The sequence below is a fragment of the Salvelinus fontinalis genome, chromosome 6 (assembly GCF_029448725.1).
Source record: "Salvelinus fontinalis isolate EN_2023a chromosome 6, ASM2944872v1, whole genome shotgun sequence".
Taxonomy (NCBI): domain Eukaryota; kingdom Metazoa; phylum Chordata; class Actinopteri; order Salmoniformes; family Salmonidae; genus Salvelinus; species Salvelinus fontinalis.
Window position 1 is genome coordinate 6,914,576 of NC_074670.1, and position 27,181 is coordinate 6,941,756.

At 43.8% G+C, this 27,181-nt stretch overlaps 1 protein-coding gene and 1 long non-coding RNA gene across 2 annotated transcripts; both read right to left on the reverse strand.

Moving 5' to 3' along the window:
• Positions 1-26,782, reverse strand: LOC129856910 (complement C4-like). The gene is made up of 41 exons (XM_055924670.1): positions 26,667-26,782; positions 24,812-25,001; positions 24,534-24,699; positions 24,148-24,218; positions 23,845-23,936; positions 23,589-23,671; positions 23,307-23,394; positions 21,813-21,939; positions 21,463-21,604; positions 21,226-21,338; positions 20,968-21,129; positions 20,630-20,800; positions 19,673-19,864; positions 19,295-19,438; positions 12,313-12,442; positions 11,933-12,004; positions 11,592-11,804; positions 11,274-11,385; positions 11,115-11,185; positions 10,869-11,008; positions 10,554-10,769; positions 10,381-10,441; positions 10,190-10,279; positions 9,899-10,105; positions 9,739-9,814; positions 9,403-9,595; positions 8,943-9,050; positions 8,584-8,743; positions 8,278-8,489; positions 3,826-3,984; positions 3,597-3,659; positions 3,433-3,523; positions 3,149-3,332; positions 2,667-2,757; positions 1,875-1,949; positions 1,684-1,783; positions 1,121-1,210; positions 796-891; positions 603-686; positions 327-459; positions 1-209 (listed from the first exon to the last, which is right to left on the reverse strand). The coding sequence occupies exons 1-41, from the start codon at positions 26,732-26,734 to the stop codon at positions 68-70; spliced, it is 5,178 nt and encodes a 1,725-aa protein (XP_055780645.1). The 5' UTR covers positions 26,735-26,782; the 3' UTR covers positions 1-67.
• LOC129856912 (uncharacterized) lies at positions 4,313-4,983 on the reverse strand. The gene is made up of 4 exons (XR_008759833.1): positions 4,967-4,983; positions 4,879-4,922; positions 4,662-4,749; positions 4,313-4,618 (listed from the first exon to the last, which is right to left on the reverse strand). It is a non-coding gene; the product is annotated as an uncharacterized LOC129856912 (long non-coding RNA).
• Positions 26,783-27,181: the final 399 nt, after the last annotated feature.

Below are 27,181 nucleotides of genomic sequence, written 5' to 3' on the forward strand. Positions count from 1 at the left end.
CTGGATAAAAACATTTCATTTTCTAGATGATGTGTTGAGTATGCATGTTAACGTGTCAGTGAACCAGTCACTGGGTGCAGCCATTCAACATGTACTCAGATACAAAGTCATTCCATTTTTTGCATGTAGTCTTGTTATTTGTTGCTTTGCACTTTTTCTCATTAGGCACTTGTTCAATCCAGGTATTTGATTCCAAAAGGTATTGCATCCTAAAAGTCAAACAGAGAAATGGTGACACATTTACCAGGGAAGTCCAGTTCTCACAGAGTCAGACCTTAGTGGTAAAACATCTTCAGTTGTCTTATGACATCATAGCCAGAACTTACTGGCCAGTAGAGTCGGTGGTGGAGCCATCTTTGCCCATGATGAGGTATTCCTTCCCTGTCTCTAGCTGTCCTTTACACTGGAGCCTCTTGGCGAACACTCGCACTTTGCTCTCCTCCAGCTTCACATCTCCGGCTGGCAGAAAGAGGGCACAGTTACCATAGTTACCATGACCGTAGAAAGAAGTACATGTACTATGTATGGTTACGTCTTCATGAACATTCTAGTTACAGACAGAGATCTCAAGTCAGGATTGGAATAATGGTATTATCACTTACTGGCTCGGAGTACCCGAGTCACATTAGTTGTGTAGAGTTCAAAGTTACTCTTCACAGACATACTGATGACTTGGACAATGAAACCTAAAACAACCAGATTTAAAACGAATTACTAGCTTCACCTTATTTGTCCCATACTGTAACTGTTAAATGTTTGACCTGTGTCACACTCATAGCTAAATTGTCTACTGACCGTAATCCACAGTGGGGGAATAGCAAGCATGTTCAAAACGATCTTTCTTCTCTAGCTTCAGTGGTCCAAAAGTGTCCTTCTCTTTGTGGCAGGGCCCTAAAGAACCAATGGGACTTTCTTTAGTGTCATACAGACCCTAACCATTGAAACCAGAACCAATGGAATAGTCCCAAAATGGTAAAATCCCGCCTTTAAGGCCCTACAAGCAGGCTCAATCAAATTCTCCATACTATTAGAACCCAGGTCTGGTGCCATAACAGTGAGAGAATACTTCAATAGGGGAACTGAGAGAATGTTGGCGATAGTGATAGAAATAACAACTTACTCTCTGAACACTGGCACACATCCCCTGAACACAATGTTGAAACCATCTTGCTTCTTTTTGGTGCAGCATAGAAAGTAGTACACTTTCTGTCTGTGATTGTGTATGTGTGTGTATGTGTGTGTGTGTGTGTGTGTGTGTGTGTGTGTGTGTGTGTGTGTGTGTGTGTGTGTGTGTGTGTGTGTGTGTGTGTGAGAGAGAGAAAGAGAGATAGAGGAGAAAGAGAGGGGAGGAAGGGAGGGATGGATGGAGGGAGAGAGAGAGAGAGAGAGGAGGGAGAGAGGATAGAGAGAGAGAGAGAGAGAGAGAGAGAGAGAGAGAGAGAGAGAGAGAGAGAGAGAGAGAGAGAGAGAGGGGGGAGGGAGGGAGGGAGGGAGGGAGGGAGGTGTTAGTTAGCAAAGACAGACAGACAGACAGGGAGGAAGAGAGAGACAGTGACAGATGGGGAGAGATAGTCAAATTATGCATTATTTTTTAGTGATGGCTAATATATTCAGAAGACTATTTGACAGATACAAAAAATCAATCAAGGTAAAAAAAAGTACAGAAAAGAAAGCCTTGCATACCTGGTTCATAGTAGTCATAGAATGTGGCCGGAGCAGGCTGCAGTAAACCTATAGTTACTGTCTGCACAGCCCTAAACGTTACACACTCCCTTTCCTCAATCTGGACACAGACAGAAAAAATTACTTTGGGCTTTTCAATTTCACACTGTTCCACCGAGTTGCTTGTGTATTCGTGTTTGTGTGAGTCTCACCTCATTAAAGTACAACAGCACTTTGCCATGTGAGACCTCGTAGTGAGAGATGTATTGTTCAACAGGGTTCTTTAGCTGTGGAGAGACAACAGTTAGAGAAAGAGGAAGAGAGGAAGGAATGATGGAGGGATGAAAAGGGGTAAAGGAGAGAGGAAGGAATGATGGAGGGACGAAAAGGGGGAAGGCAGAGAGGAAGGAATGATGGAGGGATGAAAAGGGGTAAAGGAGAGAGGAAGGAATGATGGAGGGACGAAAAGGGGGAAGGCAGAGAGGAAGGAATGATCGAGGGATGAAAAGGGGGAAGGCAGAGAGGAAGGAATGATGGAGGGACAAAAAGGGGGAAGGCAGAGAGGAAGGAATGATGGAGGGACGAAAAGGGGGAAGGCAGCGAGGAAGGAATGATGGAGGGACGAAAAGGGGGAAAGGAGAGAGGAAGGAATGATGGAGGGATGAAAAGGGGGAAAGGAGAGAGGAAGGAATGATGGAGGGATGAAAATGGGGAAGGGAGAGAGGAAGGAATGATGGAGGGATGAAAAGGGGGAAGGGAGAGAGGAAGGAATGATGGAGGGATGAAAAGGGGGAAAGGAGAGAGGAAGGAATGATGGAGGGATGAAAGGGGGGAAAGGAGAGAGGAAGGAATGATGGAGAGATGAAAAGGGGGATTGGAGAGAGGAAGATCAGGGGAGAGAGAGGAGGGGAGAGACTGACAAAACATTGATTACTAAAGAAAAGTAAAGGAGGGGGTTGGTAACGTGTTTATATAGACTCTATATGATGATGATGAAGACTCACCTTGTCCAGGTCGTCTGTCTGTGCCTCAAAGCCACTGAGCAGTGTGATGTCGGCTATGGACATTCCTGTGAGGTTCCTGGTCAGACTATGACTAAAGAATACAAGTTAGTTAGCTTACTGAAAAACCACTGCCCTATCGCCTAGGCAGTCACAAAATATTCATCCCAGTCACAAATCTGCTATTATTTGTATATTCATGACAGAATCAGTTCCCTCTCTGTTTAACTGACCTCACACAGACCTCTCTGTTTAACTGACCTCACACAGACCTCTCTGTTTAACTGACCTCACACAGACCTCTCTGTTTAACTGACCTCACACAGACCTCTCTGTTTAACTGACCTCACACAGACCTCTCTGTTTAACTGACCTCACACAGACCTCTCTGTTTAACTGACCTCACACAGACCTCTCTGTTTAACTTACCTCACACAGACGTCTCTGTTTAACTGATCTCACACAGACCTCTCTGTTTAACTTACCTCACACAGACTTCGTATTCAACATCGTTTTCAGAATTCCGGCTTTGCTGAGTATCTCTTCTGTGTCTGCTGCGAGCGTCAAACCACTCAATCGCTGATCGGGGGACATCCTCTTCCTCCCTTTTCTCTCCGTCTCCGTCTCCGTAGTCCCCCTCATAGTCGTTGTAGTCTTCAACAATCTGGGCTGATGAAACAAAGTGTTATCATAGTGTACTAGTGGAACTCAGTCACACACATCCTAACCTGTCGTAAAAGGAGCGCTGAATTAGGGTAGTGCTGCTCACCAGTGTACTCTACTTTCCCCTCTACTTTGACTGTGATTGACAGAAGGTTACAGTCGTCTGAGGTGTCCAGTAGATGGTAAGCCTTCGTAACCTGCCAGACAGATCAATATATTACACGTTTGAATGAACATCAAGAAATATCTTTTGATGATAAAGATGCTCACCTTCATCTTGGCTTTTCCCCGTCCCGTTAGCGCTACGTTAATGATAGGATTACCAATCAGTTTCTGACGAAGTAGAGACAGAGAGAGAGAGTTATGTGTGTGTGTGTGTGTGTGTGTGTGTGTGTGTGTGTGTGTGTGTGTGTGTGTGTGTGTGTGTGTGTGTGTGTGTGTGCGTGCGTGCGTGCGTGCGTGCGTGCGTGCGTGCGTGTGTGTGTTGAAGTGGGTATACCTTCAGCTCCATTTCTACTTTCTCCCCCTTGTTGTCCAATGACAGCTTCTGAATGTCGCTCTTCCCTGGAGTAGTGAACTGTGACTCCACTTCTGTGATGGGAGGTTGGGGCCTGTTCAGTGCATACTCAGAGAGAGCCTCCAAAGCCACTATAGTATCCTAAAGACATGAAGATGAATGCATAGACTGGATATAAATTGAAGGTAGACATTTAACATGTTTTTTCTACCAATGGTGTAGAATGTAAAATGTCCATCGACTCTCATGAGTGGGACTATCACCCCTGGGTCACTGTATCAGTAGGATATCAGTGTTGCTGGACTGAATATGAAGGCGGAAAACTAGCAAAACATGCTAACTAGGAACAAGGAAACTACATCCACTAGGAGGAAATGAAGCAGCCACATCATGTTTTGGCTCTCCATCAGTACAGTATATCTCACCTGTGTGGACTTGTATTCTCCTCCATCAGTACAGTATATCTCACCTGTGTGGACTTGAAGTCTCCTCCATCAGTACAGTATATCTCACCTGTGAGGACTTGAAGTCTCCTCCATCAGTACAGTATATCTCACCTGTGAGGACTTGAAGTCTCCTCCATCAGTACAGTATATCTCACCTGTGTGGACTTGTATTCTCCTCCATCAGTACAGTATATCTCACCTGTGAGGACTTGAAGTCTCCTCCATCAGTACAGTATATCTCACCTGTGTGACTTGAAGTCTCCTCATCAGTACAGTATATCTCACCTGTGTGGACTTGTATTCTCCTCCATCAGTACAGTATATCTCACCTGTGTGACTTGAAGTCTCCTCCATCAGTACAGTACATCTCACCTGTGTGGACTTGTATTCTCCTCCATCAGTACAGTATATCTCACCTGTGAGGACTTGAAGTCTCCTCCATCAGTACAGTATATCTCACCTGTGTGACTTGAAGTCTCCTCATCAGTACAGTATATCTCACCTGTGTGGACTTGTAGTCTCCTCCATCAGTACAGTATATCTCACCTGTGTGGACTTGAAGTCTCCTCATCAGTACAGTATATCTCACCTGTGTGGACTTGTATTCTCCTCCATCAGTACAGTATATCTCACCTGTGAGGACTTGAAGTCTCCTCCATCAGTACAGTATATCTCACCTGTGTGACTTGAAGTCTCCTCATCAGTACAGTATATCTCACCTGTATGGACTTGAAGTCTCCTCCATCAGTACAGTATATCTCACCTGTGTGGACTTGAAGTCTCCTCCATCAGTACAGTATATCTCACCTGTGTGGACTTGAAGTCTCCTCATCAGTACAGTATATCTCACCTGTGTGGACTTGTAGTCTCCTCCATCAGTACAGTATATCTCACCTGTGTGGACTTGAAGTCTCCTCATCAGTACAGTATATCTCACCTGTGTGGACTTGAAGTCTCCTCATCAGTACAGTATATCTCACCTGTGAGGACTTGAAGTCTCCTCCATCAGTACAGTATATCTCACCTGTGAGGACTTGAAGTCTCCTCCATCAGTACAGTACATCTCACCTGTGTGGACTTGAAGTCTCCTCCATCAGTACAGTATATCTCACCTGTGTGGACTTGAAGTCTCCTCATCAGTACAGTATATCTCACCTGTGTGGACTTGAAGTCTCCTCCATCAGTACAGTATATCTCACCTGTGTGGACTTGAAGTCTCCTCCATCAGTACAGTATATCTCACCTGTGTGGACTTGTATTCTCCTCCATCAGTACAGTATATCTCACCTGTGTGGACTTGTATTCTCCTCCATCAGTACAGTATATCTCACCTGTGTGGACTTGTATTCTCCTCCATCAGTACAGTATATCTCACCTGTGTGACTTGAAGTCTCCTCATCAGTACAGTATATCTCACCTGTGTGGACTTGAAGTCTCCTCATCAGTACAGTATATCTCACCTGTGTGGACTTGAAGTCTCCTCATCAGTACAGTATATCTCACCTGTGTGGACTTGAAGTCTCCTCCATCAGTACAGTATATCTCACCTGTGTGACTTGAAGTCTCCTCCATCAGTACAGTATATCTCACCTGTGTGGACTTGAAGTCTCCTCATCAGTACAGTATATCTCACCTGTGTGGACTTGAAGTCTCCTCATCAGTACAGTATATCTCACCTGTGTGACTTGAAGTCTCCTCCATCAGTACAGTATATCTCACCTGTGTGGACTTGAAGTCTCCTCCATCAGTACAGTATATCTCACCTGTGTGACTTGAAGTCTCCTCATCAGTACAGTATATCTCACCTGTGTGGACTTGAAGTCTCCTCATCAGTACAGTACATCTCACCTGTGTGGACTTGAAGTCTCCTCCATCAGTACAGTACATCTCACCTGTGTGGACTTGAAGTCTCCTCATCAGTACAGTATATCTCACCTGTGTGGACTTGAAGTCTCCTCCATCAATACAGTATATCTCACCTGTGTGGACTTGTATTCTCCTCCATCAGTACAGTATATCTCACCTGTGTGGACTTGAAGTCTCCTCATCAGTACAGTATATCTCACCTGTGTGGACTTGAAGTCTCCTCATCAGTACAGTATATCTCACCTGTGTGGACTTGAAGTCTCCTCATCAGTACAGTATATCTCACCTGTGTGGACTTGAAGTCTCCTCATCAGTACAGTATATCTCACCTGTATGGACTTGAAGTCTCCTCCATCAATACAGTATATCTCACCTGTGTGGACTTGAAGTCTCCTCCATCAGTACAGTACATCTCACCTGTGTGACTTGAAGTCTCCTCCATCAGTACAGTATATCTCACCTGTGTGGACTTGAAGTCTCCTCCATCAGTACAGTACATCTCACCTGTGTGACTTGAAGTCTCCTCCATCAATACAGTATATCTCACCTGTGTGGACTTGAAGTCTCCTCCATCAGTACAGTACATCTCACCTGTGTGACTTGAAGTCTCCTTCATCAGTACAGTATATCTCACCTGTGTGGACTTGAAGTCTCCTCCATCAGTACAGTATATCTCACCTGTGTGGACTTGAAGTCTCCTCCATCAGTACAGTACATCTCACCTGTGTGGACTTGAAGTCTCCTCCATCAGTACAGTATATCTCACCTGTGTGGACTTGAAGTCTCCTCCATCAGTACAGTATATCTCACCTGTGTGGACTTGAAGTCTCCTCCATCAGTACAGTACATCTCACCTGTGTGGACTTGTATTCTCCTCCATCAGTACAGTATATCTCACCTGTGTGGACTTGTATTCTCCTCCATCAGTACAGTATATCTCACCTGTGTGGACTTGAAGTCTCCTCCATCAGTACAGTATATCTCACCTGTGTGGACTTGAAGTCTCCTCCATCAGTACAGTATATCTCACCTGTGTGGACTTGAAGTCTCCTCCATCAGTACAGTACATCTCACCTGTGTGGACTTGTATTCTCCTCCATCAGTACAGTATATCTCACCTGTGTGGACTTGAAGTCTCCTCCATCAGTACAGTATATCTCACCTGTGTGGACTTGTATTCTCCTCCATCAGTACAGTATATCTCACCTGTGTGGACTTGTATTCTCCTCCATCAGTACAGTATATCTCACCTGTGTGGACTTGAAGTCTCCTCCATCAGTACAGTATATCTCACCTGTGTGGACTTGTATTCTCCTCCATCAGTACAGTATATCTCACCTGTGTGGACTTGAAGTCTCCTCCATCAGTACAGTATATCTCACCTGTGTGGACTTGTATTCTCCTCCATCAGTACAGTATATCTCACCTGTGTGGACTTGAAGTCTCCTCATCAGTACAGTATATCTCACCTGTGTGGACTTGAAGTCTCCTCCATCAGTACAGTATATCTCACCTGTGTGACTTGTATTCTCCTCCATCAGTACAGTATATCTCACCTGTGAGGACTTGAAGTCTCCTCCATCAGTACAGTATATCTCACCTGTGAGGACTTGAAGTCTCCTCCATCAGTACAGTACATCTCACCTGTGTGGACTTGTATTCTCCTCCATCAGTACAGTATATCTCACCTGTGTGGACTTGAAGTCTCCTCATCAGTACAGTATATCTCACCTGTGTGGACTTGAAGTCTCCTCATCAGTACAGTATATCTCACCTGTGTGGACTTGAAGTCTCCTCATCAGTACAGTATATCTCACCTGTGTGGACTTGAAGTCTCCTCATCAGTACAGTATATCTCACCTGTGTGGACTTGAAGTCTCCTCATCAGTACAGTATATCTCACCTGTGTGGACTTGAAGTCTCCTCATCAGTACAGTATATCTCACCTGTGTGGACTTGAAGTCTCCTCCATCAGTACAGTACATCTCACCTGTGTGGACTTGAAGTCTCCTCCATCAGTACAGTATATCTCACCTGTGTGGACTTGTATTCTCCTCCATCAGTACAGTATATCTCACCTGTGAGGACTTGAAGTCTCCTCCATCAATACAGTATATCTCACCTGTGTGGACTTGAAACCTCCTCCATAGTTCTCCTGTGAAGTCAGCCAGCAGGCAGCAGAGTCTGCCCACTCTGTGTCCTTATGAGCCACTGCAGTTAACAGGGCGTAGGCTGTAGTCTCTACTGTTATGGCCTCTGTTGTCGGTACATAATGTTTCTTTTCCTCATTCACCATGCCAGCGTTAGCATACCACCCATGGCAATCGTCTTTCCCTGTCAAGAGGAGTCAAAGAATATCAATGTCAGCAGCAATCCCCCATCAGCCCAGACCATTCTGACCTTTAACAGGAGTGTAATAGGACAATACCAGTTGCCAGTCCTTTGAGTTTTTCCCAGGCAGGCTCAGCCTGTGTCCGGTCAGACAGACAGACTGACAGACAGTAGGCTGTTATGGCCACAGCGTAGGGCCTCTGTAGCCCCTCAACACGTGAGAGCAGGTAGTCGGTGGCTTTGGAGATAATGGCTTTCTACACAAACACAAACACAGAGCAGCTAGCCGTTCTGGTTAAAAATACAAGCATTTGATGTCTCTGTTTTTCTTCTTCTCCAGGATAGAGACGGCTGATTTAAACGGATGATTAAGTTGAAGTCGGTTAATTGGTGACACAAAAGTACACTATACTAAACACGTGTGAGTTAATAAGGAAATATGTCCACCTATCTTACCGTATCGCTACGCTCCTTGTTGTCTGTCAGGAAAGGGAGGGAGCGATTTAGAGCCACAGTTATGAAAGCAGTCATGGAGACATCTCCCTCTATCCCTCCAATGCCTCCCTAGAGAGAAAGAGACGACTCAACTAAACAGATAAAGAGAAAATACTCTGTTGAAATACAGGAGGGTTGCCAGTTCCAGTCCTGCGTCTGACTGAGTTGGCAACCGGAGGGTTGCTGGAATGAAATCCTAGATGCCTTTGCCTGCTGTTGTGCTTTTAAGCAAGGCACTTAACCCCCACACAACAACAGCTCCCCAGGCGTCCAGTGTGGAAGCCTCCCACACCTCTCCAAAACCTGTATATGTTATGTGTGTCTTTCGGAGGAGTTGGGTTAAATTTCAGTTGGACCTTGTGTGAAACTGACGAATAAAGTGATCTTCATGTTAAAAGTTGTGTTTTTAATAATCCTTTACCTGCATTTCCCTGTGTATGACTGGGTTAGGGTCCGAGAATGATCCATCCTCCTTCTGTTTAACCAGGAGGTATCTGACTGATTCAATGATATGCTGCTCAGACACACCCTGTGCCCATCTCCCCTTCTCTCCACCGCCTGCATTCTGACGTTCTGCCACCAGAGACATCACTTTCACAACAAGGCCCGTCAGCCTAGAGAGGAAGGGTAACAAACACCGTGATAGGATCGGCCAGCTCCAGTCCTGGAGAGTTGCAGTGTTTACAGGCTTTTATTCCAGACAGACAGAAAACTACAGTACCACAAAAACAAGCAATGTAAAGAGAGATGTACGGACCAGTAACTGGTTGGATGGTGCGTCCAAGCTCCATACGATCCATCACCCTTTTTAAACGTCAAAATTCTTATATAGCCTGACAGAGAGAGAGAGAGATATTGTATTTTGTGTTTCTTACTACAAATGAAAATAAAACATCTTCATTACAGTTCTCCCACACCTTGCTCTGTGAACTGGAGGGCCGTATCTCTGATGCCAGGGGGCAGCTCATACCAGCGCTGGCTAAGGTCCAGATAGCGGAGGGCCAGGGCTGTGGGGGCCATACGTTTCATAGTCTGCTCTGCACATCCATGAGGGGCATTGAGCAAGCTTTTAACCCCATCGGAAGAGAGCAGGGTTATGGAAGTGGACTTGCCAAACAGCTCCCCTGTGGAATGGACGAGATTGGATATTACTTAAACTGACAATACTGTTGTGAAGAGAAATGATTGGAGGGTAAAATGAGTCAGACCTTCCATCTTGACGAAGATATTGGTGCTGGAGCCAGGGACTGTGTTGTCTGGTAACTTTCCATTAATCATGAAAGATTGGCCACTCTTCCCTGACAACAGAGAATGAGAGAAGCTGGTTGGTGCTTTTTATGCCATAAACTATTATGTAAATAAAATGCTGTCATCCTAGATATTATGTTAGCAATCTCACCAATATTGCCACTCAGGTCAACAAAATGAGTTTCCTCCACTCTCTTCTCTATTCCCTCCGTCTACAATATGAGAAACTATTATGTTACATACATGCAGTAGCTTTACAGTAATGGATCTTCAGATCATTTTTTCTGTAGTAGTAACTTTTCCCGATATTTTTTGTATACTTACTCTAACATTCAGAATCTTTTCAATAGCATCACTGCCGTCCTCATTCTCTATGTCATAAAGGCGTATTTTGATGGGTATGGGGCCGGTTTCCATGGGTACTGCAGAGAAAGTGACGGCTTTGGAGGAGTGGGCCTCCACGGTGACGTTGACATAGGTTTTGATGGAACTGGAGCCTGGTGAACAGAGCTTGTCATTTCTCTCCATGTGGAGTGCAATCTGAGAAGGAGGAAGGTGGTCCATCAGCTGCATTTTATCTTTCTGTATATGCTTCTGAAGTGTAAAACTGTAGTACTACAGAAAGTGATTTAACTCAACCTGTGCATCCTGGTCCCAATAGTTGTAGACAACAGGAACAATAGACATTTGCTCAAATCTTTTGACTGAGTACGGCAGCCTCAGAGAGACAAAAACCTTCTTAAACACACGGAGCTCATGTGGTTCTGCCACACAGATGCCTGCAGGAAGGACACACAGACAGGTCCATTACTCTCCAGAATGTCACCACACATTCCTCACTATCTAGGTACAGGAATATGAACCAATAGAGGAGGAGGATGTTACCATGAGAATCAGACAAGCTGACAGCCTGTATCTCCCAGGTGGTGATGGAATCAGGCAGAGCCACAGTATGACTAAGGGAGACAGAGAGAGAGACAAATTACAATAGTGTTTCAGACACATGGCGCCAATATACTGTGTGTCTAAATTTTGATTTCTCACCTTCCTTTGTCGTTTATATCGACCACTGAGAATGCAAAGCTTGGGGGGAAACTTCTGCGTATTTGCTGATTGGTTGTGTCAAAGAAGTCTTCGATGTCTGTGGCACTCGCAGCTGAGAGGAGAGAGTGTAGACTAAAGGTGTCACAATAATATAACCTTTAAAGATCCTATTCTCATCCAATCCTTTTAAGTTATAACAAGTCAGATATTTTGTTTCAAAATTCCCATGTCTGTCTAAAGAATAGTGGCTGTTATCATTTTGTTACCATGTTATACATGTTAGAATAGTAATATCCCCAACAATCAAGTCATCCTCACTCCTGCCATGTCCTCTCTGGGCGTCGTCTCGTTTCTTCTTCTCCCTTAACTTCTCTCCCTCTATGCAGCAGTCCAGGAAGGCCTTGACACAGACATGGTCCTTATTGGCTCGTGCCACTCTCTCGGCTCGCTGCTGACACGTCCTCAGCATGGGGATCAGGGACAAGCCATGAGAACAACACTCCTGCAGCTTGGCGTCTGAGTAACTGGATTCTGGGAGTTGGAGATGGTGAGGTAGTGACAAAAGGTTTTAGTTCGTACCTGCCAGGACTGATGAACTGTCTCTCCCACTACCTCAGCCAGCAGTTAGTGACAGTCAGAGTAAAGTAACGTTGTAATACTTATGGACACCATCTGCTCCTGGAGGTCCAGGGAACGCCTCTGTCGTCTGAAGCCTGACTCACAGTTAAACCCTAAGACAAACACACATACAGTAAGGTGAAGACCATCAAATCAAAACATCAACATAGAACATCAACATATTGTGGAAACATGTAGGTTTTCAGCAACTATGATGTCATTAATGCTTTGTTGAAATGTACGTCTGAGTTGGTGTTTTTTTAAATTGTATTCGGGTTTTTTCTCTTTATGTTAAGTTGTCTACCTCCTAAATGGGTTTTAACCCTATACCAGAGAACATCATTCAGAAACTACGGCCCAAAGAAGAAGTAGTGTAGACACTAGACAGCTGTTTTGTTTCATCACACTACGTTCCTCATACCCTTCCTCCTCTTAGATAGCACATGAGAGTTGGAGATGAATGACAAGCCAGCGTCGTTCAACACAGAGGCTGTATCTGAGCCGCCACCGTATGAGCAACCAAGGTCATAGGACTGCATCGACGAGAATACCTGTGAACGGCACACAAAATATTCACACTATTAGTCAACAAGAGCCTTTTGGTCTTTATTGCATAGAATATATTTATACCTGTACATTATAAGGAGTGAGTTTTAGAGGAAATAATGTGGAGGAGACAGTATGTATTATTATTCTGTAGTAAATAGTAGCTTGTATATGTGGACATACAGTACCAGTCAAAAGTTTGGACACACCTACTCATTCAAGGGTTTTTCTTTTCTATATTTCATATTTTATATTCTTCAAAGTAGCCACCCTTTGACTTGATGAGAGTTTTGCACACTCTTGGCATTCTCTCAACCAGATTTTTTTTAATTTTTTTTATTTCACCTTTATTTAACCAGGTAGGCTAGTTGAGAACAAGTTCTCATTTGCAACTGCGACCTGGCCAAGATAAAGCATAGCAGTGTGAACAGACAACAACACAGAGTTACACATGGAGTAAACAATAAACAAGTCAATAACATGGTAGGAAAAAGAGAATCTATATACAATGTGTGCAAAAGGCTTGAGGTAGGCAATAAATCGAATAATTACAATTTAGCAGATTAACACTGGAGTGATAAATCATCAGATGATCATGTGCAAGAAGAGATACTGGTGTGCAAAAGAGCAGAAAAGTAAATAAATAAAAGCAGTATGGGGGTGAGGTGGGTAAATTGGGTGGGTAGTTTACAGATGGACTATGTACAGCTGCAGCGATCGGTTAGCTGCTCGGATAGCAGATTTTTAAAGTTGTTGAGGGAGATAAAAGTCTCCAACTTCAGAGATTTTTGCAATTCGTTCCAGTCGCAGGCAGCAGAGAACTGGAAGGAAAGGCGTCCAAATGAGGTTTTGGCTTTAGGGATGATCAGTGAGATACACCTGCTGGAGCGCGTGCTACGGGTGGGTGTAGCCATCGTGACCAGTGAACTGAGATAAGGCGGCACTTTACCTAGCATAGCCTTGTAGATGACCTGGAGCCAGTGGGTCTGACGACGAACATGTAGCGAGGGCCAGCCGACTAGGGCATACAGGTCGCAGTGGTGGGTCGTATAAGGTGCTTTAGTAACAAAACGGATGGCACTGTGATAAACTGCATCCAGTTTGCTGAGTAGAGTATTGGAAGCTATTTTTGTAGATGACATCGCCGAAGTCGAGGATCGGTAGGATAGTCAGTTTTACTAGGGTAAGTTTGGCGGCGTGAGTGAAGGAGGCTTTGTTCCGGAATAGAAAGCCGACTCTAGATTTGATTTTGGATTGGAGATGTTTGATATGAGTCTGGAAGGAGAGTTTGCAGTCTAGCCAGACACCTAGGTACTTATAGATGTCCACATATTCTAGGTCGGAACCGTCCAGGGTGGTGATGCTAGTCGGGCGTGCGGGTGCAGGCAGCGAACGGTTGAAAAGCATGCATTTGGTTTTACTAGCATTTAAGAGCAGTTGGAGGCCACGGAAGGAGTGTTGTATGGCATTGAAGCTCGTTTGGAGGTTAGATAGCACAGTGTCCAGGGAAGGGCCGGAAGTATACAGAATGGTGTCGTCTGCGTAGAGGTGGATCAGGGAATCGCCCGCAGCAAGAGCAACATCATTGATGTATACAGAGAAAAGAGTCGGCCCGAGAATTGAACCCTGTGGTACCCCCATAGAGACTGCAAGAGGACCGGACAACATGCCCTCCGATTTGACACACTGAACTCTGTCTGCAAAGTAGTTGGTGAACCAGGCAAGGCAGTCATTAGAAAAACCGAGGCTATTGAGTCTGCCGATAAGAATATGGTGATTGACAGAGTCGAAAGCCTTGGCCAGGTCGATGAAGACGGCTGCACAGTAATGTCTTTTATCGATGGCGGTTATGATATCGTTTAGTACCTTGAGCGTGGCTGAGGTGCACCCGTGACCGGCTCGGAAACCGGATTGCACAGCGGAGAAGGTACGGTGGGATTCGAGATGGTCAGTGATCTGTTTGTTGACTTGGCTTTCGAAGACCTTAGCTAGGCAGGGCAGGATGGATATAGGTCTGTAACAGTTTGGGTCCAGGGTGTCTCCCCCTTTGAAGAGGGGAATGACAGCGGCAGCTTTCCAATCCTTGGGGATCTCAGATGATACGAAGGAGAGGTTGAACAGGCTGGTAATAGGGGGTGCGACAATGGCGGCGGACAGTTTCAGAAATAGGGGGTCCAGATTGTCAAGCCCAGCTGATTTGTATGGGTCCAGATTTTCCAGCTCTTTCAGAACATCTGCTATCTGGATATGGGTAAAGGAGAAGCTGGGGAGGCTTGGGCGAGTAGCAGCGGGCCGGGCGGGGCTGCTGGCCAAGGTTGGAGTCGCCAGGTGGAAGGCATGGCCAGCCATTGAGAAATGTTTGTTGAAGTTTTCGATTATCACGGACTTATCAGTGGTGACCGTGTTATCTAGCCTCAGTGCAGTGGGCAGCTGGGAGGAGGTGCTCTTGTTTTCCATGGACTTTACAGTATCCCAGAACTTTTTGGAGTTAGAGCTACAGGATGCAAATTTCTGCTTGAAAAAGCTGGCCTTTGCTTTCCTGACTGACTGCGTGTATTGGTTCCTGACTTCCCTGAACAGTTGCATATCACGGGGGCTCTTCGATGCTATCGCAGTTCGCCACAGGATGTTTTTGTGCTGGTCGAGGGCAGTCAGGTCTGGAGTGAACCAAGGGCTATATCTGTTCTTGGTTCTGCATTTTTTGAACGGAGCATGCTTGTCTAATATGGTGAGGAAGTAACTTTTAAAGAATGACCAGGCATCCTCAACTGACGGGATGAGGTCAATATCCTTCCAGGGTACCCGGGCCAGGTCGATTAGAAAGGCCTGCTCGCAGAAGTGTTTCAGGGAGCGTTTGACAGTGATGAGGGGTGGTCGTTTGACCGTGGACCCGTGGCGGATACAGGCAATGAGGCAGTGATCGCTGAGATCTTGATTGAAGACAGCAGAGGTGTATTTGGAGGGCAAGTTGGTCAGGATAATGTCTATTAGGGTGCCCATGTTTACGGATTTAGGGTTGTACCTGGTGGGTTCCTTGATGATTTGTGTGAGATTGAGGGCATCAAGCTTAGATTGTAGGACTGCCGGGGTGTTAAGCATATCCCAGTTTAGGTCACCTAACAGAACAAACTCTGAAGCTAGATGGGGAGCGATCAATTCACAGGTGGTGTCCAGGGCACAGCTGGGAGCTGAGGGGGGTCGGTAGCAGGCGGCAACAGTGAGAGACTTATTTCTGGAGAGATTAATTTTTAAAATTAGAAGTTCGAACTGTTTGGGCATAGACTTGGAAAGTATGACAGAACTTTGCAGGCTATCTCTGCAGTAGATTGCAACTCCTCCCCCTTTGGCAGTTCTATCTTGACGGAAAGTGTTATAGTTGGGTATGGAAATCTCAGAGTTTTTGGTGGCCTTCCTAAGCCAGGATTCAGACACGGCAAGGACATGAAGGTTGGCAGAGTGTGCTAAAGCGGTGAGTAAGGCAAACTTAGGGACGAGGCTTCTGATGTTGACATGCATGAGGCCAAGGCTTTTTCGATCACAGAAGTCAACAAATGAGGGTGACTGGGGACATGCAGGGCCTGGGTTTACCTCCACATCACCCGAGGAACAGAGGAGCAGTAGGATGAGGGTGCGGCTAAAGGCTATCAAAACTGGTCGCCTAGAGCGTTGGGGACAAGGAATAAAAGGAGCAGATTTATGGGCGTGGTAGAATAGATTCTGGGCATAATGTGCAGACCAGGGTATGGTGGGGCACGGGTACAGCGGAGGCAAGCCCAGGCACTGGGTGATGATAAGAGAGGTTGTATCTCTGGACATGCTGGTCTCAATGGGTGAGGTCACCGCATGTGTGGGGGGTGGGACAAAGGAGGTATCAGAGGTACGGAGAGTGGAACTACGGGGTCCATTGCAAACCAAAACAATGATAACTAGCCTGAACAACAGTATGCAAGGCATATTGATATTTGAGAGAGACATACAATAAGGCATAAAGTGATTGCAGGTCATGATTGGGAGAGCTAGCTAAAACAGCAGGTCAGATAACAGCAGCTAGTCAGCTAACACAGCAGCAGAAGGTAAAAATGGCGACGACTGGGCAGAGAGGGTCGGATTAACTACACACAGATCCTGAGTTAAGGCACAGAGCCGACAGATAAAACACAAATAAACAGAATGGAGTACCGTGAATTAATGGACAGTCAAGCAGGCATAAGCTATGTAGCCAAGTGATCATAGTGTCCAGGGGGCAGCCGTAGATGGAGTAGTGAGGCCTCCACTAAGCTAGCCCGCGGCGTTTAAAGTTAGTAGCCCGGGGGGGTGGTCTGCTCAGACGGAGGGGGTCTGCTCAGACGGAGGCCGGTTGAGGGCACAGCGGATGGGGTATTTGTCTGCAGACCAGACGTGGTCGTGTCGACAGAGAATCCAAGCCGGATGGCGTTGGCGAAAGAGAGGTTGTGAGTTGTAGAATTGTGTTTGCTAACTGGTGCTAGCTTCGTGATTCAGACAGCTAGTCATGGGTAGCAAGCTAGCAGAAGATGGAGGTCTGTTTTTAGCCACGCCGTGCAATTCCGTCGGTAGATTAGTGGGGTTCCGTGTGGTAGAGGGGACCAATCCAATTGTCAAAATAGTTATAGTGGCCTAAGAAGATTGTTCGATAGACCTGTTCAGATAGCAGCCGATATGCTCAAGACAGCTAACGATTAGCGGGCCGCAGTTAGTATATGGACGTTCAGGTTACGTCGCGATGGATGGGCCGGTTGAAATACTCCCTCGGGCAGATAACGTCGGTATCCCAGTCGTGAAGGCCCGGTGGGGCTCCGCATCGGCAGTAAAACGGGTCCGGATAGGTGATTGTAGCCCAGGAGTGGCTGATGGCACTCTTCAGCTGGCTAGTTCCGGGATAATTGGTGTTTGCTCCGGGATTGATGTTAGCCGATAGTCACTCGGATAGCAGCTAGTTAGCTGCAAGATCCAGGTGTAAATGTCCAGAGCTTGAGGTAAAAATCCGGGGATATGGAGAGAAAATAGGTCTGGTATGCTCTGGTCTGAGTCGCGTTGTACAAAACTGGCAATAGTTTTCCGAGCTAAAGGATAGCTGATGAGCGCTAGCTGTGGTTAGCTGAATTACTAAAGTTAGCTTGTGAGCTGGCTAACTTCTGGTTAGCTTGTTAGCTTCTGTTGTAGATTTCGGATACGAGGTGAATAATACTTTTGAGGAAGAAAAAAAAAACAGATCCGCACCACATTTGGTGAGGTGGGTTGCAGGAGAGTGTTTTGAAGTTGAGTTTTTAAGAAGAAAAGAATATATATATAAAAAGATATGCGAAGAAAAATATATAAAATATATATACACGGGACAAGACGAGGACAATGGACATCTGACTGCTACGCCATCTTGGATTTGTTTTCATGAGGTAATCACCTGGAATGTATTTCAATTAACAGGTGTGCCTTGTTAAAAGTTAATTTCTGGAATTTCTTTCCTTCTTAATTTGTTTTAGCCAATTAGTTGTGTTGTGACAAGGTAGGGGTGGTATACAGAAGATAGCCCTATTTGGTAAAAGACCTAGTCCATATTATGGCAAGAATAGTTCAAATAAACCAAGAGAAACGACAGTCCATCATTACTTTAAGACATGAAGGTCAGTCAATGTGGAAAATTTCAAGAACTTCGAAAGCTTCTTCAAATGCAGTCACAAAAATCATCAAGTGCTATGATGAAACTGAGGAGGACCGCCACAGGAAAGGAAGACCCAGAGTTACCGCTGCTGCAGAGGATAAGTTCATTAGAGTTAACTGCACCTCAGATTGCAGCTCAAATAAATACTTCACAGAGTTCAAGTAAGAGACACATCTCAACATCAACTGTTCAGAGGGGACTGCGTGAATCAGACCTTCATGGTCGAATTGCTGCAAAGAAACTACTAACAAAGGACACCAATAAGAAGAAGAGACTTGCTTGGGGCAAGAAACACGAGAAATGGACATTAGACCGGTGGAAATCTGACCTTTGGTCTGATGAGTTCACATTTGAGATTTTTGGTTCCAACCGCCGTGTTTTTGTGAGACGCAGAGTAGGTGAACGGATGATCTCCGCAAGTGTGGTTCCCACCTTGAAGCATGGAAGAGGTGTGATGGGGTGGGGGTGCTTTGCTGGTGACACTGTTGGTGAATTATTTAGAATTCAATGCATACTTAACCAGCATGGCTACCACAGCATTCTTCAAAGATACGCCATCCCATCTGGTTTGCTCTTAGTGGGACTATCATTTGTTTTTCAACAGGACAATGACCCAAAACACACCTCCAGGCTGTGTAATGGCTATTTGTGATGGAGAGCATCAGGTGACCTGGCCTCCACAATCACCCGACCTCAACCCAATTGAGATGGTTTGGGATGAGTTAGACCGCAGAGTGAAGGAAAAGCAGCCAACAAGTGCCCAGTATATGTGGGAACTCCTTCAAGACTGTTGGAAAAGCATTCCTCATGAAGCTGGTTGAGAGAATGCTAAGAGTGTGCAAAGCTGTCATCAAGGCAAAGGGTGGCTACTTTGAAGAATCTAAAATCTAAAATATATTTAGATTTGTTTAACACTTTTTGGGTTACTACATGATTCCATATGTGTTTTTTCATAATTTTGATGTCTTCACATTTATTATATAATTTGAAAATAGTAAAAAAAAAGAACACCCTTGAATGAGAAGGCGTTCTAAAACTTTTGACTGGTACTGTATATTCACCAAAAATATATTGGGGGATTAGAAATGATGCAGACAATTACATTGATGGAAGCTACAATCTTTCTGCAATATTAAAATATTAAATATTAAAGAATAATAATAAAATAATAGTAGCTTGCCTGTTTGGGGGTGAGTTTGTTGTGGGCATTGAGAGCATAGATAGCCTTGTCCACAGCCAGCAAGGCAACTTTGGCCTTCTGACCATTTAAGTCTATCTCCAGCTTTGCTGTGTTTCCTGGTAGATATTCATATTTTGACGTTACCTAGAGCATATAAATATACATAGGAAAAGATTAGGATGATAACACCAAATACTTATCATTAGTAAATGACTCTGAACTGAATTGTAACTTATTAACATTCAGCACAGATTCAACCCTTTATTTCTCTTTCTTTGTTTTGTGTTTCTAACAGGCTTTGGCCATATTGCTGTCTGATTCTCCAGAACTCTCTCTGTCAAAGCTGATGCTTATCTACTCCAGTCACTGTTTACTCACCTTCACTGTCCCCTCACAAACATCATTGACGTCTACCCACACAGAGTCAGTAATGATGTCACCTTTCTGATCATAGTAGTAGCCAATCAGACGGAAGGAGGGGGTCATATCAGACGTGATTGGAAGCTGAATCTTTGTTAAGTCCCCTGATTTGACAGAACCCTGTTTTGTTAGCACTCCACGGCTGAACACCTGACGATTAAAAACAGAAAAGTCATTGTTTTTCCTCTCATAGAACGTTTCCACCATGTCCTGTTCCTTATGATTTCAATTCAATTCAAGGGGCTTTATTGGCATGGGAAACATATGTTAACATTGCCAAAGCAAGTGAAGTAGATAATATACAAAAGTGAAATAAACAATAAAAATGAACAGTAAATATTACACTCACAGAAGTTCCAAAAGAATAAAGACATTACACATGTGATATTATGTATATATACAGTGTTGTAACGATGTACAAATGGTTAAAGTACATTAAGGGAAAATAAATAAGCATAAATATGGGTTGTATTTACAATGGTGTTTGTTCTTCACCGGTTGACCTTTTCTTGTGGCAACAGGTCACAAAGTTTGCTGCTGTGATGGCACACTGTGGTATTTCACCCAGTAGTTATGGGATGATGGCACACTGTGGTATTTCACCCAGTAGTTATGGGATGATGGCACACTGTGGTATTTCACCCAGTAGTTATGGGATGATGGCACACTGTGGTATTTCACCCAGTAGATATGGGATGATGGCACACTGTGGTATTTCACCCAGTAGTTATGGGATGATGGCACACTGTGGTATTTCACCCAGTAGTTATGGGATGATGGCACACTGTGGTATTTCACCCAGTAGATATGGGAGTTTATCAAAATCGGGTTGGTTTTAAAATTTTTGGGGATCTGTGTAATCTGAGGGAAATATGTGTCTCTAATATGGTCATACATTGGGCATATATCTCTCACCATGTAGTAAATAAACCCATCCTCTGGTGGCCCATTGAAGTCTTTGAATACAACGGAAAGGGATTGACCCGGCGTCAGAATCTCCTGGCTCACGCTCACGCTCAGATAGGTGTTCCCAGGAGACGATGCACGTTTGACGTCTTTGGTTATTTTCTGGTCATCTACAGTCACCTGATGGAAACAGAGAGGGGAAAACATGGGATAAAAGAAGAGAGAATCAATCCAAAGTCTTTAGTTTCATATGATTTCTTCAGTGTTTTGTTCACAGCCTATTGCTGTATTGCTTGAAGCTACTCCTAGAAGCTACAGTTTTATTTTGACTATTTTGTTATACTTACCTCCACAGTAACGTTACGATCAAGATTGGGAAGGTTAAAATCGTGCCACACTACGCCCTGCTGGTTAGTCTTTACAGTTTGGTCTCCATCCTGGAGTTCTGGCAGATGCATTCTCACTGGCTCTCCAACAGCTGGGGAACCATTTGGGAGACGGACCACCACCTAACAGATCACCGGACAAAACAATATACAGTTTATCATTTCACAGATAGACATTGTTCAGTCTAACGTATCTCTGTCATCCAAATTGAGGCTTACCACTACACTGAGGGGAACTCCAGGGATGTAGTGAGAGCGGGTACGGGACAGGTCTACAGTGTAACGCTGGGAAACAACAGGAAGAGACAGCTCTGCTTCCTGTAGCTCACCACCTGGTAAAGGGATAAAGACAGTACAGTAGCAACATGGTTTAGTTGTCTTGTACCTACTGTATGACTGGACCACATTTCAAAAGTCTCTTTTTGTTCAAACTAAGAACAACAACTGATGCCTTACTGATGATGTCAGTGACAGACACTGCCACGTAAAGCTGTGCTTTGCTCTGGACTATGTCTGAGAGGGTGATGTTGAGGTTGGATTTGAGTTGCTCGAAGAGCTTGGATTCCTGGAGAACCGCTGACCCCTCTCCAGCTTGTATCTGAGAGAAAAAGGCAAGCGACAGGTTTTAGGTCAAACCATAACTCAAGCTTTGCTTAAACCAAAATGTTGTAACTTTATCTAGAAATAGGTTGGCCACCACTTCAGTTGTTCCTCAGAGCTCCCAGAGCTTTAGTCTTTGTGAGTCTTCTTCTCTGATCGAAGAGTACAGATATTTTGATTGAAATGTGCCACATTTATCCTCTCACCGATCCAGTCAGCTCCAATCCTCTGATGAAGACAATCTTCTCCTTCTCACCATCCGGCCCCTGTGTTTTCTCATTCACTCCAAACCGGCAGTGGAAAGCTCCCTTTATACTCTCACCATAGGAGTACCTGAGCGGGAAATACAGTGAAGTCAGACCAACTGATAACAATTACAGAGTTCTATAACATATTCATAGATTTGATAAACATTTAGAGGACTTGTACTTGGGTGAATGTCTCAATGAGAACCACATAGCCCGAACTAAAGTTACATTTGCGTGCTCAGTCCCCTCCTGTACTCCCTGTTCACTCATGACTGTACGGCCAGGCACGACTCCAACACCATCATTAAGTTGGCTGATGACACAACAGTGGTAGGCCTGATCACCGACAACGACGAGACAGCCTCGTCGTTGTCTTTGACCTGACCACACGGTCAGGTCAAAGACCTGACCGTGTGGTGCAAGGACAGCAACCTTTCCCTCAACGTGATCAAGACAAAGGAGATTATTGTGGACTACAGGAAAAGGAGGACCGAGCATGTCCCCATTCTCATCGACGGAGCTGCAGTGGAGCAGGTTGAGAGCTTCAAGTTCCTTGGCGTCCAAATCACCAACTGACTAACATGGTCCAAGCACACCAAGACAGTTGTGAAGAGGGCACAACAAAACCTAATCACCCTCAGGAGAATGAAAAGATTTGGCATGGGTCCTCAGATCCTCAAAATGTTTTACAGCTGCACCATCGAGAGCATCCTGACAGGTTGCATCACTGCATGGTATGGCAACTGCTCAGCCTCCGACCGCAAGGCACTACAGAGGGCAGTGCGTACGGCCCAGTACATCACCAGGGCCAAGCTTCTTGCCATCCAGGACCTCTAGACCAGGCGGTGTCAGAGGAAGGCCCTAAAAATTGTCAAAGACTCCAGCCTCCCTTGTCATAGACTGTTCTCTCTGCTACCGCATGGCAAGCGGTACCAGAGCACAAAGTCTAGGTCCAAAAGGCTTCTAAACAGCTTCTACCCCCAAGCCATAAGACTCCTGAACATTTAATCAAATGGCTACCCTGAATGGCTACATAGACCCCCCCCCCCTTCCTTCCTTCTACGCTGCTCCTACTCTCGGTTATTATCTATGCATAGTCACTTTAATAACTCTACCTACATGTACATATTACCTCAATTACCTTGACACCGTGCCCCCACACATTCACTCTGTACCTTTACCCCCTGTAAATAGCACCGGATTGTTATTTACTGCTGCTCTTTAATGATTTGTTATTCTTACTTATATCTAACTTTTTGGGGGAGTGTTTTCTTAAAACTGCATTGTTGGTTAAGGGCTTGTAAGTAAGCATTTCACTGTAAGGTCTACACATGTTGTATTCGGTGCAAGTGACAAATACAATTTGATTTGATTTGCCATGTTATTTTCAGCACTTTGTCAGGAGCTAGATGTCGTAGTGGGGAAACAGGTGATATCAGGATGAAATCTTACTTGGCTGAAATTGTGAAGGTGAACTGTTCAGTGTTCAATAGAAAGTAGCTTTGCTCAGGTATGACGGTCACCTCAAAGCTCGGCAGCACTGAAACACAAAAACATGTTCACAACAGCATAACATTTCTTATCCTTCCTCCATGTGTAAGAACATCTATAAATAATAGCATGAAGACAATTTAAGTAAAATATTTTAAGAAAGATTGGCTTTAAACTTGAAATATTCAAATGGTAAATAGAGAGTAAATTGAGCAAAGGAGATAAAAAAAAGAAAATATGAACCAAATTTCTTGACTTGAAATTCTCGAGTAACAGCATTCTTCTCATCTCCTTGGTAATGAGCCACGATCCTCCACACGCCCATTCTAAAATCAAAACACACCAGCTATGATATTAGCTTGTCTTATTATAATGTAGTGTTTAAGTAAATCATGTAATCAATTGATCAAAGAAGGATAGTTGCACAATATCAGTCAATTAATAGATGCTAACATTGAATAATTGTGAAATTTCTATAGCACATAATATATGATTGTACTCTGAGACATCAGGGATATTAAAAGGGATATCTGTGAATATTCCATCCGTAGCTCTCTTAAGAGTCTTCATTATCCGGTTGCCCGCAGCATTCTACCAAGGAGATACAAATCAGTTACTATACAAATCAGTTACTATACAAATCAGTTACTATACAAATCAGTTACTATACAAATCAGTTACTATACAAATCAGTTACTATTTCAAACATCAAAGATCTCCACCACAATGATAAACATTTCAACACTTCATGAAATGAAATGTAACAACGGAATGTGGTCAGAAATTAAAAGTTTGTACTCACAAAAATAGAGATGTGAAAAACGTCATCATGGGGCTTCATTGAGTGGTTGAGGGTAAATATCCTGTATCTCACTGGTAAAAAAAAATCCTAATATCTTAATTGTAAACCTTTGACCAATATTAAAGTTGTACTTGGGGATTTGACTCTGACTTCCCCAGAGTCAGATGTCTGTAGGTGTCTTAGCAGATACGCTAGTTAGCATTGGCTCGCGAAACTACCTCTAACTTCCTTCATACTGGACACAGACACATAAAAATGATACCCACAAGTTCACCTGACTCTGGGGGGGAAGGGGGAAGGGGGGGGGTAGATAAAGGACCTCACTGCCAGAATCACAAGTATCCATTTAAGAATGGGGTTCTATTTCATGTAGACTGTAGATGTACCTTGCTGTGTAGGGTTGTAGATAGGCTGGTCAGTCTGAATGAAGATGTAGCCTCTGTGTTGGGAGACTAGGACCCTCACCATCTTTCTGTCTTTGACCCCATCCATCTCAGCCACCAGCATAAGATAGGGAATATCCACAAAGATGGGCAGCTTGTCCCTTTCTACCTGCAAGGTGGGAAAAACATTGAAATGAAACCAATAAGACCTAGTGTATCTCCTATTTCTTGTTTGTGATGATGTATGGTCATTCATTTTACCAAGTCTCACTAAGTCATACCTCTAGTTCCACAGTTTGGATCTGTCCCTCCTCAGTACACAGAGTGCTGCTCTTTTGAGACATCCGATTTCCAGTTTCCTCATGCTCCAGGTAGAGGGTAACACGTTTATTCAGGAGGGCTTTACCCAGCTGGACATAAACACGCTCCTTCACCCCCACATGGAACACATTGGGAGCTGAGATAAAGAACCTGAGCCAGAGAAGGTAGCATTTAGAATACTGTATCTACCACCCAATACTTTTAACAGTCTAGAATGTAAAGTATCACTTTAAGGTCAGAGACAAAAACCTAAAGATGTTTTATGTTTGTCGAACACCAGTATATCAAAATGCTAAATGTGCAAGTCATTCAGAGGCATTGAAGTACTTAGATTAATCTGAGTTGAAACAATAGATTAGAATACAACTGGAATATAGACATCTCGCACTGTAAAACATATTGTGCTAGTTCCACTTTAAAAAATGTAGGCAACTATTTCCATCAGCTTTTGGAGGATTTCCAACATGAGGTATTTTTAGGTATAATATACTTACATTTTAGTGTTTCACCAACATTCATATATTAAGTCCAGCATTAAAAAAATGGCTAAGAGACAACTTAATTTGATCTACTTAATCTTTCTGTTTAGTTACTTTCATTGATGGTGTTAAACAGTGTTAGTGTTAAACATGGCTTTATGTATTTCATCGCTTGGCATCTTTATCCACTGTAACAGGAGTCATTGAGAGCAGAGCTTATTCCACGAGCACTAACTGGAGGTAAAGTTGCAAGCGTTGTAGATTTATCTATTTGCCTCAGTCAAGAGTGGCGCTCATGATCTTACTAAGACTGAGAATGGGTGGTCACATCATTGAAAGTCCCTTTGCCCTACGGTTTGGATATCCGTTCATCGTGATCCATTACACCTCATAGCAGAACAAACTGTTTGATACTAATGTAGAAATGGGATTTTTTCATTCTTCAAATGTGCATACAACATTGTGTAAAAGTATCGTAAAGTTTCTTTTTTAAAAGAGCCACATGGCAAGTTGTTGGAAGAACTTAAAATTCTTTAGTTGAAAGGAAATATTATGATTGTCAAGATCGTCTTCGTGAGAGAGAGAGGACCAAGGCGCAGCGCGGGAAAAATACATCTTTATTTTGGAAGAGAGAAAAATACGAAACGAACACTATACGCAAACTAACAAAACAACAAACGACCGTGAAGCTAAATAACGTAAGTGCACAGACAAGCAACAAACTTTCAACATAGACAACACCCCACAAAAGCCTACTGCCTATGGCTGCCTTAAATATGGCTCCCAATCAGAGACAATGAATGACAGCTGTCTCTGATTGAGAACCAATCTAGGCAGCCATAGACATAACTAGACAACATTACTCTACTCTGCCCCATACACATACAACACCCCTAGACATTACAAAACACATACATTCCCCATGTCACACCCTGACCTAACTAAAAAACATAAAGAAAACAAAGAATACTAAGGCCAGGGCGTGACAATGATAATTGAGTAAGTAAACACAATTTTCCTGGTAGTTGTTTTTACACACAAACAGACGTTAAGATTCTGCATTTATCTTATGCTGAATTCATCATTTTTGGGGTTCGGGGTTGATTGAACAAGTCATTACAAGTCAATTATATTCAAGTAAACATGACAACTACATTTGTTTATATCAAAATAATTATATTTTCAAGTATAATTTACTAACCACCTGAATCATTTTTTTACAGTGCATGTGACCATGCTAAAATATAAGTAAGTAAAAGTTAGAGTTAAAGCTACACGCACATACAGGGCTATTGCATAATGAAATGTTTCATGAAGATATTGTTGAAACATTTACCTGTCCTGTCCATGTACAGACTCAGCAGCCAAAATGAAGAGCACCATAAGACAGACGGGAGAGCCCATGGTTCCTGTTCACTGTCTTTCCTCCTGCTCTGTCCACAGACACGATCTTCACAGTTTTATTCACTCAGCTTATATAGATCTCTCCCTTTTCTCTCTTTCTCAATCCTCATGTCAATCTCTTATGCCCCTCCCTTCCCCTCTCCCTCTGAGACAAAAGTTGTGTCACTTGTAGTCACTGCCTGATTGAGGCAGGATGCCACTTACTGTCAATCATCAATAATCAAGAAATTGTCACAACTTCATTGAAAAGACAACTGTTGTATAGTTCTCTTCAACTGGTTGGTTCAATATGGGCAAGAAAGGATTACAACTAAAAGAAGAAAGTCATCTTTGGGATATTATTATTCAAAAGACTCTTCACAGGATTAGATCTGGTGTTACAAACAGAGCAGTTTATTTCTGTTTGGCTTAAGCGGTCAAAACCTGGGGAACATTGGAGAGGGATTC